Source organism: Bos taurus, chromosome 25 (assembly GCF_002263795.3).
Source record: "Bos taurus isolate L1 Dominette 01449 registration number 42190680 breed Hereford chromosome 25, ARS-UCD2.0, whole genome shotgun sequence".
NCBI lineage: Eukaryota > Metazoa > Chordata > Mammalia > Artiodactyla > Bovidae > Bos > Bos taurus.
The window spans coordinates 4,114,172-4,130,313 of record NC_037352.1 but is presented as its reverse complement, the minus strand read 5'-3'; the positions used below and the strand labels follow the sequence as shown (position 1 = coordinate 4,130,313).

Here is a 16,142-nt window from a genome sequence, read left to right as displayed (position 1 = left end):
TGGGCTGCCGTCTGTGGGGTTGCACAGAGTCGGACACGACTGAAGCGACTTAACAGAAGCAGCAGCAGCAGCAGCTTCCTTCCCCAATCTATCACATTTTTAAATTTTGAGGAATAGACCATGCAAATAAACTCTGTCCTTATAATAAAAATAACATCCATAACACTCACTATGTGCCAGCGACTGATTTAAGTGCTTTACGAATATTAATTTATCACAACCCTGAGGTGGTGCTAAGGTTATGCCCCTTTAACAGATGAGTAAACTGAGGCACCAAGTGACACCATAACTTCTCAAAGTCACAAAACTAGTGAGAGGCAGGGCTGGGATTAGAACTCACTCTGGGTTCAGCAACTCTTTAACGCTAACCATGACATAATTTTTATTCTGTGGCCAAAGCATTTAGTCATGGACTTCAGAGTGATTCTTATATCTGCCAGGCTGCTAAGAATGTCTGTAAAGCCCTGATTAATTCACTACTCAAAACCCAGAGCCTCGCTCACTACAGAATTTGTTCACTGGCATGAGGCTTCTGGTGGCATTCTCCCTTCCTGGCACTTTCTTATGCATGGTTCTTGTCTCCCTGTCATTTATTTGCAGGACTTTTTTCCTCCTGCTCAATTTATAATCAGAGTGCTTTTCCTCTTTGCTGAATTCATAAGTGGTTGTGCAAAATGAGGATCTGGTGCAGGGCCAGGCAGCTGACAACACACTACTCATTTGGCAAGCAAATGTCAAGTTGGTGTATCTCATCCTGCCCAGGAAGGGCCATTCAGCCAATTCCCTGAGGAGCTGGCTCAAAAATCTCCTGTAATCAGAGCAAACCTGTGGTCCCAGGTCAGCAACCGCCCCTGCCAAAACAGGGTGACAAATGCCAAATGCCATGGGGTGGGCACATTTGCATTGCCAGGTGGGGTTGCAGGAAGGCGGCCCACCCTGTATCCATCACTGGGAAAATCCATCCTTCTTCTGAGTCTCTTCCAGGTAGGCTCTGTGGATACTGATGCATTCACCTTTAATAGGACTAAAATGTTTTTCTTCAGTGACACTAATGCTGCCAGAGTCCATCAAGATTCATGAGAATCAGTGTCTCTTGGCAGATGATGCCTATGAGATGGGATTCTCAACCACCTTTGCATCCAATCTCCACAGTCCACGAGGGTATCCTCACACCATCGGGACTTCCCTAACGGTCAGGCTATGAATGGAGAGGCTCCACTGAAAGCAAGTTGGGACTTTTTTTTGGCCTGCACTGGGTCTTAGTTGCAGAGAAGGCAATGGCACCCCACTCCAGTACTCTTGCCTGGAAAATCCCATGGACGGAGGAGTCTGGTGGGCTGCAGTCCATGGGGTCGCTAAGAGTTGGACACGACTGAGCAACTTCACTTTCCCTTTTCACTTTCATGCATTGGAGAAGGAGATGGCAACCCACTCCAGTGTTCTTGCCTGGAGAATCCCAGGGATGGAGGAGCCTGGTGGGCTGCCATCTATGGTGTCGCACAGAGTCAGACACGACTGAAGCGACTTAGCAGCAGCAGCAGGGTCTTAGTTGCAGCATGCGTGATCTTCACTGCCATGTGCAGGATCTGCGTTGAAGTATGCGGGATCTTTAGTTGCAGCATGCTGGATCTAGCTCCCTGACCAGAGATCGAACCCAGCTCCTCCGGCATTGGGAACACAAAGTGTTAACCACTGGACCACCGGGGAAGTTCCAGAGAGCAGGCTGGGATTTTAAACAAGCTCCTGGGATAACTGAACCTGATCAATGACTAAGGTATTTCACCAAGTTCAGAAGTCCTAATTCTCAGAGAAAGGCAGGCAGCTATGGCTGTGAGACCCAGGAAGGTGAAAGTGTTAGTTACTCAGCTGTGTCCGACTCTTTGCAACCCCATGGCTGTAGTCCACCAGGCTCCTCTGTCCATGGGATTCTCCAGGCAAGAATACTGGAGTGGGTTGCCCTTCCCTTCTCCAGGGGATCTTCCTGACCCAGGGATGGAACCCGGGTCTCCTGCATTGCAGGTGGGTTCTTTACCACTGTACCACCTGGGAAGCCATGAAAACCTAGGGGCATGTTTCTCCTCTTATGGAATAGACAGAGAGAGTATTAAGATGTGAAATGGTGTGGGTGAGATACTCATGTCTGCCAAGAGTCTGTAACAGGACCGCGGTAGGCTGCCACCAGGAGGGGATTTGGAGAGACGGTGGGGAGGGCAGCTAAGGTTCTCAGTGTCAGCCAGATCTCCTAGACAAAAGCTTCCAAACTTGGAAAAGCTGTGAGAAAGAGGGTGCCAGCAGTTTTTGCTTAGAAGAGCATTAATAGCAACATAATGCATCCCAGTACTGGTACAAATTGTGTCTCCATCACACATCATAAAGGTTCTAAGAATAATACTCCGACCTCCAAAAGGGCATGGGAGGGTTAAAACACAGACTCTTGGCCCTCTCTATTCCTTCTGTTCAGTGACGCCTCCAGAACACAGAAGAACGATGAAAACACTCAGAACCAACTTATGGTTTCAAATATTGGATTGGTCAAAAACTTTGTTTGGGTTTTTCCATAAGCTATTACAGAAAAACCCAAATTTTCTGGCCAGCCCAATACATGGAGTCCATCTCTTTCCACTCAGTCATTCCCAAGAATGTGTAACTAACTCCTTTCCCTAAACCACTAAACATACTATCCACCAAAGTACAATGGGATGAACACTTCAGGGACCTTTATAAAACCTATACATCTTGGTGACATTAATTCCGTCCACTAAAAGAAGAGACAAGACAAAACACAAAACCAAACTGAAACTCTTTCACTAATGATTGGTTCTGAAGAGTTCTGTTAAGTGTTTGTTGCTCAGTCTCGTCCAACTCTTTGTGACCCTATGGCCTATAGTCTGCCAGGTTCCTCTGTTCATAGAATTCTCTAGACAAGAATACTGGAGTGGGTAGCCATTTCCTTTTCCAGGGGATCTTCCCGACCCAGGGATCGAACCCAGGTCTCCTGCATTGCAGGCAGATTCTTTACTGTCTGAGCCACCAGGGAAGCCCCAAAGAGTTCTGTAGATTCTATACAAAAGCCAACACTCAGGCTTTGCCCTAAGAAGTATCAACTCTCGTTTTAAAGCAGCAGCTTAAGAGTAATAGCCACACTGATGCAATAGTACACTAAGGAAGAATAATGCACCTAATAAAACTAGTGATTTTCCAATTGCTATTGCTTCTGGAAACACTGATTATGCTAATTAAAGGGTAGAATAGTAAATACCCACTCTTTTGCATCCAATTAAGTGCTCAGATTGTTTCTCAGAAGTATTTGTTGAAAATAGCACTTTTGATTATCGTAGATCCCAAATAAACAGAGTCAAGTGTGTGTGTATGTATGTGTGTGTATACACATGCTCACATATATATTTCTCTCTGGAGCTCATTTCACAAAGCATCATAAATCCTAAAATTTCTATGGGACCAAGCGAGAAAAACCATAGCTTCCTAAGACCACAGCTTGGATACCTTTAAAGAAAGAATATGTGTTAAGAATATAGCAGGAGAAAACAATTTTAAGTCGGGAACATCTGAGATTTAACAGGCAAATACCTAGGAACTTAACTAATATGCAGTGCTGCCTAAGTCCCTCACAATGTCAATGTCAGCTTATTCTAAATAATAAAATAGCCAAACTGTGTTCTACAAAATGTTGGAAGTTTCATCCTTCCAATCAATCCATACTTGAGAGCAAAGTCAATTTACACTTAGAGTTAAACAAACTACCATCGCTAAAAACTAAGAATTATGTCTAATGCCAATCAGAAATGCAATAAATAAATATTAGAGGATTTGCAAGTTAAAGCAACCATAGAAATTTTATTATCAGAAAGGAAAATGTGTTACCTGTAGAGGTTACAAATAAGACACTAGAACCCAAAAGAGAAAGCATTTATGAAACTATTTCCATAAGTTAATCAAGAGAGAAGAAGGTAGGTTTTCTGCCCCTAAAAGGAGATGTGATTCATGCATTCATGCAGCATGCACTTAATCAGCAGTCAGCACTTAAGTCTGAGCTAGGCCTGTCCTAGGTCCCAGGAAAAATGCATTCAACAAAAACAGCCACACTTTCTAGAGGAGGGAATTAGATAGTTTTCAAAGCAAGCAAATTAAGGTAATTTCAGGTTGGGGAAAGTGCTTTAGAGAACATAAAACCGGATCCCAAAATAGGAAATGAACGCTGGAGGGCAGAAGGGACAATATTTCACCTACAGCTATGGACAGAACTTCTGGAACTGTGCAAAGCGTTTAGTGTTAGGACTTCTGTCTTGGGTCAAGCTTCCTAAAACCAGAGCCTGAGTCAGGGACGCAGTGCATGTAACATATGGAGAGAGAGCTCTCAGGAGACGGGAGTAAGGAAAACTGACGTGGCAGGAGAATGAGCTAAGTGAGATGTGCCCTCTGCTGGACACCAGCTTCAGCCTGATCCCCCAGGAGCACAGAAACATGAATTGCACCCCCATGTTATCCCACCCTGAAGCCAGGGAGCTGGCTTTATGTCCTGCTGCTGGTCACTAGCCGTGGGCTGCTGAGGATAAAAGACCAGTATAGGCTACCTACTCAGGTGAGGCAGGTCTGGCCACTTGGCAACGGGATTTTTCCAAAACATGGAGGAACAGTGAGACATTAGCAGCACCCCCACAGAAATGGATGCGGGTGCACAAGCCCAATAAGGGGATCTGGATGGGGCCCCAACAGCATCCCCTACAACTTCCAAATAGCTTACCTGCCTCTTTCTCTCAAATGGTACATGGTAAGTTTGGCATTACACTTGATTATACTTTTATACCCAGTCGTATGCCACATAGCCATGACCCAGGTGCTAATACCCCACAGTTCATCCCATAATTTATTCCCTATACCAAATTGACACCATTACACCAGTACCCTCTCTTGGCTCTACTAAAGCCATTGAACTGTAGAGAGTTTTTCAGAATATCCAAATCTTGGGTAATACAAGAAGAGTCACAAAACAGCCCTCAAGTTAACAGCCAGGATGAAGAAAAGTAGTTGCTCCCCAAATAAGCAGGTCAGTCATTTATGGAACCAGAAATTTATCAAGTGCCTAGTATGTGCCCAGTCCTGGTCAAGGAGCTGCTTTACAACAACATATTTAGTGATATGGGTCCATCTTACTGTTAACTCGTTGGTGAGTGTACATAAAATTATTTTATTTTCCTAACAATTTTACCAGGCTTTATCCAAAAAAAAAACACCTTTCTGCCGAGGAGTATTATCGCTTAATATTTTCATGACTTTGAAATTACTTGTGTTGCTAACACAGCCTCATTTTCAGTCTGAAGACTCAGTTCTGCTCATGGTAAAACCTTCATCTCAGATCTGAGTCAAAGCTCGGATCCCCAGCATGCTCCCTACCCCACCACAGACTCTCTGGTGGCCCCAGATGCCTGGGAAAGAAGGAGCGTGACCCATGGTCCACTCTCTCGAGCCCCCACCCCACCCCTCTTTCCCCAGTTTACCCACTGGAGACAAGGAGAGGGAAGAGACAAGCAGCTCCTCCCATGACGGCTTTTAAGGAGGCTTTTAAGGAGGCCAGGGCTCTTCTGTCGGCTGTAATCTAGTGCCTTGCCTGGTTTCCCGCAGTGTGACAGAGAGGTTGAAGGTGGCTGGGCCACTGACAACAGTTTCAGGTCAAGCAGCAACCCCAGGCTCTGGTCAGGCCTTGCAAGATTCAGCAGAATTTCATGGATGACCCACCACCTTCCTCGGACGTGAGGAATCCCATGCTCCCTGCTGCAGCCATTCCTTCCATGACCAGAGCCTCCAATCTCAGCTTCCTTCTGCAGACTCCAACCCGGGGGTCTACAGGCACATTTCAGTTCCACCTTCAATGCCCCTCATGAGACAGAAACTGGAGGAAATAATCATCACCCTTCTACCTGATCGTGCGGTTGGGCCCAATGCTCTTTGTTCCTCTCCAGGAAAGACAAAAGCTGAGCTCACTGAACGCTTACCAATGTGCTCCATGTGCATTTAGTCCCTGCAACCACCCCACGAGGTGGCATTAACATCCCCACTTTACAGATGAGGAGACAGAGGTGGAGAGCGTTTTGGCAACACACATCCAAATGAAAGAGAAAAGATAAACCCAGGCAACCCAGCAATAAGCACACCTTTAACTGCTCTGTTGTCTGCCTCTGGGTCCGGCATCAAGCAGACATCTGCACAGGGAATAAGATGACAGCCTTCGCTTTTGCAAATACCCCAGAGTCTATAAACATTAGAGATGGGAACAGCTAGGCAAATTCTTTCATCTCTAACAGCCCCAGAGGGAGTCCGCAGATCTCATCTCGTTGGCTCTGGCTGGGACATGGGCCCAAGGCTCAACCAACTGCTGTGGCCAGGGGACACAGTGTCCCCTGACTGGCCAGCCCAGAGCCACACCCCACCTCTGGAGCCTAATGTGGGACCAACACACCCCAAACCAGGCATGGAGCAAGAGCAAGGAGGAGAGCCTCCAGGGGATGTCAGATGCTCCAAACCTGCAGATGGTGGAGTGGGCGCTGGGCAGGCAAATATATTAACTGCCCACTGCACACACTGGACACACTGGGGAAGGCTTGTGGTGGCTTGTTAGGTCTAGAGGCAATGAAAAGAGTGCCTGCCAAGGGCCAAAACACAATGCCCAACACTTTATCTTAAAGCTATCTGGATTAATCCTCAAAAAAGTCCCATCGGCTTCTTGGCATTTTACAGGTAGAAACACTGAAGCACTACGAGATTAAAGAACTCACTCACCACCGCCAGTTTAGAAAGTACCATTTCTCCTCCAATCCAAGGAACTTTTTTATTTTTTATTTTGCCATCCCAAATTGGAACACATCTTCCAGTCACTGAAGTGTCAGCGGTTTCACTGGCAGCATTTTTCTTCACTGCTGCTGCTGCTGCTGCTGCTAAGTGGCTTCAGTCGTGTCCAACTCTATGCGACCCCATAGACGGCAGCCCACCAGGCTCCCCCGTCCCTGGGATTCTCCAGGCAAGAACACTGGAGATGGTTGCCATTTCCTTCTCCAAGGCATGAAAGTGAAAAGTGAAAGTGAAGTCGCTCAGTCGTGTCCGACTCTTAGCGACCCCATGGACTGCAGCCCACCAGGCTCCTCCGTCCATGGGATTTTCCAGGTAAGAGTACTGGAGTGAGGTGCCATTGCCTTCTCCAATAAAGGCACGTCTTCCAATTATCGGTGTTTTAGATTCCAGGAGATCCTGGTGATGTCAGGAATGAAGCCCAATCCCATCTGCCTCCAAAGCCCACATGTTTTCTATGCATGTTTCTGGACTGGGGCAGGGCTGCCAACATGTTGGGCTTTGCATATGATGAAAAAGACAGAAGAAACAGCTCTAACAGGCTTTTATTCTTGCACTCGCAGGGGAGGAAAACAGCGTCATTCCACTATCCCGGGGGAGGCGCCAAGTACCAAGGGGAGGCTGTCCAGCGGTCCCTGGTGGAGTCGCACACCCACCCAAATGGCAACGAGACAGAGTGGAGACAGAACATCGACATCGTCATGAACTGGTTCACCAAGGAAGATTTTGACTTCGTGACCCTGTACTATGGAGAGCCAGATAGCGTGGGACACCTCTACGGACCTGACACAGAGAATAGGAGGGCAATGATTCAGCAAATCGACAGAACCATCGGGTACCTGCTGGAAGCCATTGGGAGGCACAGCTTGACTGAGCACCTCAATGTCATCATCACGTCAGACCACGGCATGACCACCATGAAAAAGAAACCCAACATCACCGAGATCCTCCTGAGAAACTACATCAGCTTCAAGGACTTGGTCCAGTTTGACATTGTGGACTACGGCGGCTTTGGGATGCTTCTGCCCAAACCAGGGCAAGAGGAAGCTGTTTACCAAGCGCTGAAGAACGCTCATCCTCACCTCAATGTCTATAAGAAGGAGGAATTTCCAGAACGCTTCCATTTTGCCAAACACGAGCGGGTCCTGCCGATCGTGATGTACGCCGACCCTGGTTATAGCATCAGCGGGGTGAGTGGATTCTAAAATAGAGTCCATCTTGGATCTGGAAGGCAGCCAGTAGGGAAGGACTGTTCTGAAAAAAATTAAAACATAAGTGCATGCATGATGAGTTAGTAGTAGCCCACTATTTTCTGAGTGTTCCCCACCTCCCCGCATCCCACCCTACCTACCCTGCTCCATCTTACCATTATGCAACAATAATGACATGTATCTCTGACCAAGGTTGTGTCTAGGGCTGTGTTAAAAATTTAACATGAGTTATTTCATGTTTGGGCTTCCCTGGTTGCTCAATGATCTACCTCAATGCAGGAATTATAGGAGATGTGGGTTTGATCCCTGAGTCGGGAAGATCCCCTGGAGGAAGAAAGGGCAACCTACTTCAGTATTCTTGCCTGGAGAATCCCATGGACAGAGGAGCCTGGCAGGCTATAGTCCATCAGGTCATAAAGAGTCAGAAACAACTGAGCAACTGAGCGCACACACACACACTTTATTTTTGTTTTCCTAACAACCCTAAAGGTTGATTCTCTTATCTTCCCTTTGTAATAAGGAAGAAACCAAAGCTGGAGAGGAGTGATTTGGTATTAGAAATGTAAGGCTGATGTACAAACCCAAGCCTATGTGTTGGATCAACAAGAGATTAACACCCCTCCCTCCCCCAAAAAAACACCTTCTCGTTCCCATTTGCATATAGTCAAAAGAAAAAAGGCAATCCTGATCACATAAAAATTTATACATAGATGCCCATGGCAGTATTATTCCTAATAAACAAAAGGTGAAAACAACCAAAATGCCCGTCAGCTGATGAATGGATAAACAAAAGAGGGTCTAGCCACACAGTGGAATACTATGTAGCCATTAAAAGGAAATGAAGTACTGAAACATGCTATCATGTGAATGAACCTTGAGAGCATAAGGCTCAGTGGAAGAAGTCAGATAGCAGAGACCACATATTGTATGATTCCATTTAAATGAAATGTCTAGAATACACAATTTTATAGATACGGAGCATAGATTGGTGGTTGTCTAGGACCAGGGGAAGTTGTAGGGAGATTGGGGAGTAACTGCTGAGGGGTATAGGCTTTCTTTTTGGGGTGATGGAAGCGTTCTAAAATTGACTGTGATGATAGTTTCACAACTCTGTGAATACATTAGATACCATTGAATCGTATACTTTAAATGGATACATTGCATTGTATATGAATTATATCTCAACACAGCTGTTACGAAAAAAATAAGAAGCCTAAAGAAGAAAATACCAAAATCAATGCTAATTGTGAGACATACATAAGACATGCGCATCAAGGCAGGCAGAAGATTAAATTGATCACTGCATCCCATTTTTTTAAAAACTACCAACCAATAATTCATGACAGAACACAGTTTAAGTGATGCTTCAATATCACATGACAGAAGACTGTCTCAGGTACAACCTGAAGGATCCTTGTCTAAGGCTATGAACAGAAGCCAAATGTCATAATTACATTTGCAATCTGTATACTCTTCAGTTGCTGAAAGTCCAGAGTATAACAGGTCTGGGAAAGCTCATAAGGTTATTGTTTAATATTGGTGGAAACATTTACAGTAAAATGCAAAACTTAATTGGTATTTTGTAAGCCCCCTCGTGGCCTGGAGCAAAGGCCCTGCCAAGAAGTTTCCATAGTACTGACCCCTTTGTAAACCTGGTTAATGATGTCACAGTTTGAGAGGGATGATAAGACATTTAATTGGACAGTCCTATTCCCAGCATGACCAACCAGATAGTTTGAGGGATGGGATGCAGTGATCAGTTTAATCTTCTGGCAAACTATCTGTTAGACAGAAAATCTTTTGTGTCTCAATGCTCTAATTGAGTCCACTGCTCATATTCCCACCCACCTGCCTGCCTTGATGTGCAGAGCAGAGTGGGTGTGACTCTTCTCTCTTAGGATTCAGTTCAGTTCAGTTCAGTCACTCAGTCGTGTCCGACTCTTTGCAACCCCATGAATAGCAGCAAGCCAGGCCTCCCTGTCCATCACCAACTCCCGGAGTTCATTCAAACTCATGTCCATCGAGTCGGTGATGCCATCCAGCCACCTCATCCTCTGTCATCCCCTTTTCCTCCTGCTCCCAATCCCTCCCAGCATCAGAGTCTTTTCCAGTGAGTCAACTCTTCGCATGAGGTGGCCAAAGTACTGGAGTTTCAGCTTTAGCATCATTCCTTCCAAAGAACACCCAGGGCTGATCTCGTTTAGAATGGACTGGTTGGATCTCCTTGCAGTCCAAGGGATTCTCTAGAGTCTTCTCCAACATCACAGTTCAAAAGCATCAATTCTTCGGCGCTCTTAGGAGCTTGCAAAGAACATGAGGCCATTACTGGGATCACTTAACTGTTCTTAACAGGCTGCCCCATGGCATCAAGTTCTTCCCAGGTGGCGCAGTGGTAAAGATTCCACCTGCCAATGCAGGAGACACAAGACATGGATTTGATCCCTGGGCGGGGAAGATCCCCTGGAGTAGGAAATGGCAACCCTGCTCCAGTATTCTTGCCTGGAAAATCCCATGGACAGAGGAGCCTGGAGGGCTACAGTCCATGGGGTTGCAGAGTTGGACATAACTGAGTGACTGAGCACAAGAGCATAGCATGGCCTCAAACGCCTTTGGACTGGTTTCTTTAGCCAGGTGAGGGAGCCTGAGCTGAGCAGACAGGCATCAAGACAACTATGAGACCAAGTTTTCAATACACAGAGATCACATGTCTGACATGCCAGAGTATCTGTTGGTCCTAAGAAAATAAGAAAATATAAACAGTGCTGTGGTGTGACTGATGTTACTTTGTCCCTTGAAAAGGGGTCAGACAAAAATCTATCTAGTACTCATTAAACAATTACCTACAATCCTGATACCCTCCTCTTTAATCCTCCTCTCCCCTGCTCCCCCCAAAAAATATGCAACTTTGTGCCATAAGAAACAACATACCTGGGGACTTTCCTGTTGGTTCAGTGGCTAAGACTCTGAGCTCCCGATGCAGGGGCCCAAACTCAATCCTCAACCCCACAAGCCCCAACTAGGAGTGTGCCACAGCTAAGATGTGGCGAAGTCAAATAAATAAATAAATATTTTTGAAAAAGAAAATAAATGCTCCTAGCTCTAGAGCCAGTCTGGGTTCAAATACCTGCTCCAACATTGGCTACTACATGACTCAGGGTAGTTTATTCATCTGTAAAATGGCAGTGATGAGGATAGAGCCTTCACTTTATAAAACATTCAGAACACTTCTTGGTGCACAGTGAGCCCTCTATGTTTGCGCCTATTAGGACCGTCAGTATTACTATCTTATTACTGCTTCCAACAGGTGTGCTTTTCTTTGAAAAAGAAAGTGTTAGTCACTCAGGAGTGTCTGACTCCTTGTGACCGCACACACCAGGCTCCTCTGTCCACAGAATTCTCCAGGCAAGAATACTGGAGTGGGTTGCCATTTCCCACTCCAGGGTATCTCCCTGACCCAGGGACTGAACCCAGGAATCCCAAATTGTGGGCAGCTTCTTTACCATCTGAGCCACCAGGGAAGTTGTGAGCTTTATTCTCTTCTTTAAAGATCTTCCATGCCTGCTCCTTTCTGCCACTGCAGAGAGCAGTGTCCTTCCTTGTCATTTAAGTGCTCAAAGATTTCCTGGATCTAACAACTATGGAATTAACTAAGGGGCAATTTTCTTTCAGAGGACTGGAATCTTAAATGACTGTTTCGTTGTTATTATTTTTCAGCGAATTATACTATATTTCAACAAAGGAGATCATGGTTTTGATAATGTCTACATGGATATGAAGACCATATTCAGAGCTTTCGGGCCTGATTTCAAGAAGAATCACCTGGCTGAGCCCTTTGACAGCATCCACATCTACCCCCTCATGTGTAAGCTCCTGGGAGTTACCCCTGAGCCCCACAATGGCTCCCTGGCAGTCACCCAGGAAATGCTGGTAGACACTTACGACCAGCACACAGGTGAGACACAAAAGCCACCACCAAGAGATTGGTAGTGTGGTTTGTTCTGTCCTGAGATAGAGAAGATTCAAAAAGGGGTTTTCTGAATCGGGGAAACATCAAGCAGAACAATCCTGTTTCCTGGCAGCTTCAGTGCCCCCAGCACAAGATTATCAGCAGCAGCTGTGAACAGGTAGCAGATGAAGGAGGAAGTCCCTTGCTGTGTTGGTGACATTTTATACAGTGCCTACAGGGCAAAAAGGAAGGCTCTCCATAGAGGGTATCAGGCAATAATCCTTCTGAGCCTCAGAAAACACGTAGAGTCTGCCCCCCAGATGCCCCTGTAGATTCTGAAAAGCGGCCTTCCTTCAGCAACTCTGCATGCTGGTACCCAGAGAAAAGCTGCTCACAGGAGAGGAAAAAAGCTTTAGTGCTCTTCTCATGGCTAGACATGGGGGCAGGGGTTCCTGTAAATGAGGCTGAGAATCCTTAAGACTTCAAAAAACTAAATCTCGGTGATATAAAGAAAGGAAGCATCTCTGGGAATTTGGCTGTTTACAAACACTCGCCAGCATTTCTTCTGTGGGGAGACTTAGTGCCCAGTGATTTATCAGATGCTTAGAGCAACCACACTCATTCGAAATGGAGTACAAGGAACAGCTCCCTGCACTCTTCCCTTCTGCCAAGCCACTACCCACAATCTTCTCTGGTGGCTCAGACGGTAAAGAATCTGCCCACAATGCGGGAGACCTGGGTTTGGTCCCTGGGTTGGGAAGATCCCCTGGAGAAAGAAATAGTTACCCACTCCAGTATTCTTGCCTGGAGAATACCATGGACAGAGAAGCCTCACAGACTACAATCCATGGGGGTCATAGAGTTGGGAACACAACTGAGCAATTAGAAACTAGACCCACAATCTTCATGTGAATTTACTAGAAACAGGATGTTTGCAGAAAACTAAATGAATGGCAATTCTCTAAGTTATTGAGAATTTCTTTTTAAGTTTTAGAGTTTTGCTACAACTCTTTGGCCCCTACACCTGCCCCATATGTAATCCTGGGAGCCTGGGGTGAGGTGTGTTTGATCATCCGTTATTGATAAGCAGGACATCCTACCAACTGATTTTCAGTGAATTGGGTTTTAGCAAATCGGTCATTTGGCAAAGTGGTCATTAGGCAAATGGGTCATTTGGCGAATAGGTCATTTAGTAAATTGCTTTCAATGACTTGTCCTATGAGATTTCTCTACAGTGAGCACTTTCTTGGGTTAAATGTACATTTCGTTTCCATAATTAATATTCACCAGTGCCTGGATAGGAAACTTCCCAGAGACCCAGGAGCAGCCTCTTAATCAGATCATTTAAAACCATCTGATTTTTTATTAACAGGAGCAGAGATGAAGAGGGCATCTGCTCTCCAAAACACAGCAATCAGTCTCACAGTTGTCACAGGAGTCCTTGTGGTTCTGTTTGTCGCTGGTGTGACATTCACAGTCTTTTGTCGGAAAAAGACGTGAGTAGTCTGAGAGTTTTCTGTGGTTGATCAGTGCACACTGTAATAACCCATTTCAACCACTTTCTGAGTGTGTCAGGGTCCAGCACTTTGAGGACCCAGCAACCAGAGATATCTTTGTGAACTTGCAGTCTGGGCAGTAGTACAGGGACCAAGACTCAGAAGAGCCCCCAGCTTGGTTTGATCTCAAAAATCCTGATTTTTAACAAAGACCCCATTTTCATTTTGCACTTGGCACCAAAAACTATGTTCCAGTTTCATTCGTTTCCCAGGATTGCCATAACAAAGCACCACATACTGGGGTGGATTACAACAATAGAAACTTGTTGTCTTGTGGAACTAGAGGTTAGAAGTCCGAGATCGAGGTATTCACTTGATCCCTCTGAAATGTGTAGGGGAGAAGTCTTCCTGGCTTCTACTAGCTCCTCTTGGTTGCCAGCAATCCTTGGCATTCCTTGGCTTGTAGACACAATCTCTGTGTCCACCATCACATAGCCAACTTCTCTCTGAATCTCTGTCTTCACATGGAATTCTCTCCTCTTAAAAGGACACCAATCATGGAATTCACAGCCACCTGTATTCCAGTATGATCTCCTCCTAACTTAATTACACATGCAGAGACCCTATTTCCAAATGAGGTCACATTCCTAAGTACCAGGGGTCATGACTTCCAACACATCCTTTCAGGGGAACACAGTTCAACCCTGGTTGAACTGGTCCTGCCATCAACAAAAGCACTCAACGGCCCTGGTACACTGCTTTCTACATCTCCATAGTTACATCAGGAGACTGAGCCTCTCACATCCCATGTGACACTCAATCCTGACCATGCCTCTGCTTTCAAAGAGCTCCTGTCTCAACAGCATGGAGGCCTCCTGAACACCATAAACAGCCTAAGGAAAGTCAGAACTTTACTTAACCTTAACTCCATTACAAAGCCCACATTTAATGTAATTTATATTTGAACTATAAAATTTTCCTATAAGTTGAAACATGACCTATAAAAGTCTCTATACCCTGAAGCAACATTTTAGAAAGAAATCAATTGGTCCTTTTCTGCAGAAACCATTAGCCATAGAAGAAAGAAAGGAAAAACCTCAAGGTACTGATTGAATGGCCATTCCCACAGCATAATTTCTAAAAGGTAACCATTTCATATAGTTAAAATGTATTAGTTTTTCATCATCCACCATCACCATCATCATCATTATTAAAGCAAGTCTCAAATCCAGAAGTTGAATCTTTACTATAGTGTGTGCATATATGCATGTCTTCTGCCACTGAAAGGACTGTTTAGATATACCCTAAAGCTTCTCTCCACATCAATACCACTGGAATTTTCACTTTCTATGTTAAATAGCAGTCCTAATCTTCACTAACACCTGAACACACCACATCTGTGAGGTCCATGGACCATTACAAATCCCTTCAGTGCCTTGATCCTTCCAAGCTCAGGTGTGAGAAATGTTACCTATGACCTTTGTCCCTCCCAAGAGCCCACAGACAAAGATAAAGGTATTGTCTGTGTGTAGGTCAATGGTGTGGCCCACTTAGGGGTCTTCCGCAATCTGCCTCCCATCTATGGAGTCAGGGAGGCTAGACAAGCCTAGATTTATTAATATCTTAGTATAACATCATACAGCATCACTTACTCTGGTTTGACCCTGTATGCCCTTTGGTTCCTCAGAAGAAAGGTAATTAATAGCTATTATGTGTGTTAATAGAAAGCTTGGTATTCATGAGTTTGACCCATTCCCAATGGTTTCCACTCACCACTGCAGGCAGAGAGCTGACCAAAACAGCACAAGTGAGCCAGTACGCATGACCGAGCTCTAACATCGTTCCTTCAGGACCAAGATCCAATCATCTTACATCAGATGTTTCTACCCCAGGATGCTGTGACTCAGAGGATTTATGCAACATCTCAGACCCAGAAACCTTTAATTCCTTGTAAAAACACAGCAATAACCACAGTTCACACTCTTTACTTCAATCAACTGTTGATGGAATAAAGGACAATTTTTGTCAGATCCTGTGCTCACATGGTTCTTGTAGAAGAACAGATATAAGAGAACAAACGCATTCAATTAGAATTAATTTTCCTCTCTTGTTCTCATAACTGAGCAGGGCTCAAGTGTTTCTCATCTGAAAGGGGTAATAAGACTCATCTGTCCCCATCAACTGCATTGTGCAAGTATATTTAACAAATTAGCTCCCAAGATGCTTCCAAATAGTTATTTCAAGAGATTTATGAAGGTAAACTTATTAGACTCTGAACACAGTTCAAACTCCAGGGGCAGCACCAGCGCCTTTCACTGTCCTGCTTTTTACTCAAGACATAATAAGGTCAAATGGAAGTAACTTTTTTTCTTTTCTTCCCCATCCCCACCTGTGTACCATTCTAACTCCTTTCTGGATTCTTTTCCCTGCAAAGTCAAAGCTCCCACTGTAAGCCCTCATAGTTCCATGTGTTCACTGGCACTGTATATATTGCCATGGTGCTTCTACATTTATTTGTGTGATAATTAGTTCAATACCTATTTCCCCCATGAAACCCTGAGCCCCTGGAGGGCAGGGAACCACTCCTGGTTCTTCTCACTGTTGCATCCTCAGCACCTGATAGTACCA

General features: G+C 45.1%; 1 protein-coding gene across 1 annotated transcript in view; it reads left to right on the top strand.

The window, feature by feature from the left end:
- Positions 1-15,542, top strand: part of LOC521021 (ectonucleotide pyrophosphatase/phosphodiesterase family member 7) — a 36,028-nt gene extending 20,486 nt beyond the window's left edge. The window contains exons 3-6 of the mRNA XM_015460290.3: positions 7,425-8,051; positions 11,787-12,024; positions 13,391-13,514; positions 15,296-15,542. Of these exons, the coding sequence (XP_015315776.1) occupies positions 7,425-8,051; positions 11,787-12,024; positions 13,391-13,514; positions 15,296-15,350 (1,044 nt within the window). The 3' untranslated portion in view covers positions 15,351-15,542. The remainder of the gene's footprint in view (positions 1-7,424; positions 8,052-11,786; positions 12,025-13,390; positions 13,515-15,295) is intronic.
- Positions 15,543-16,142: the final 600 nt, after the last annotated feature.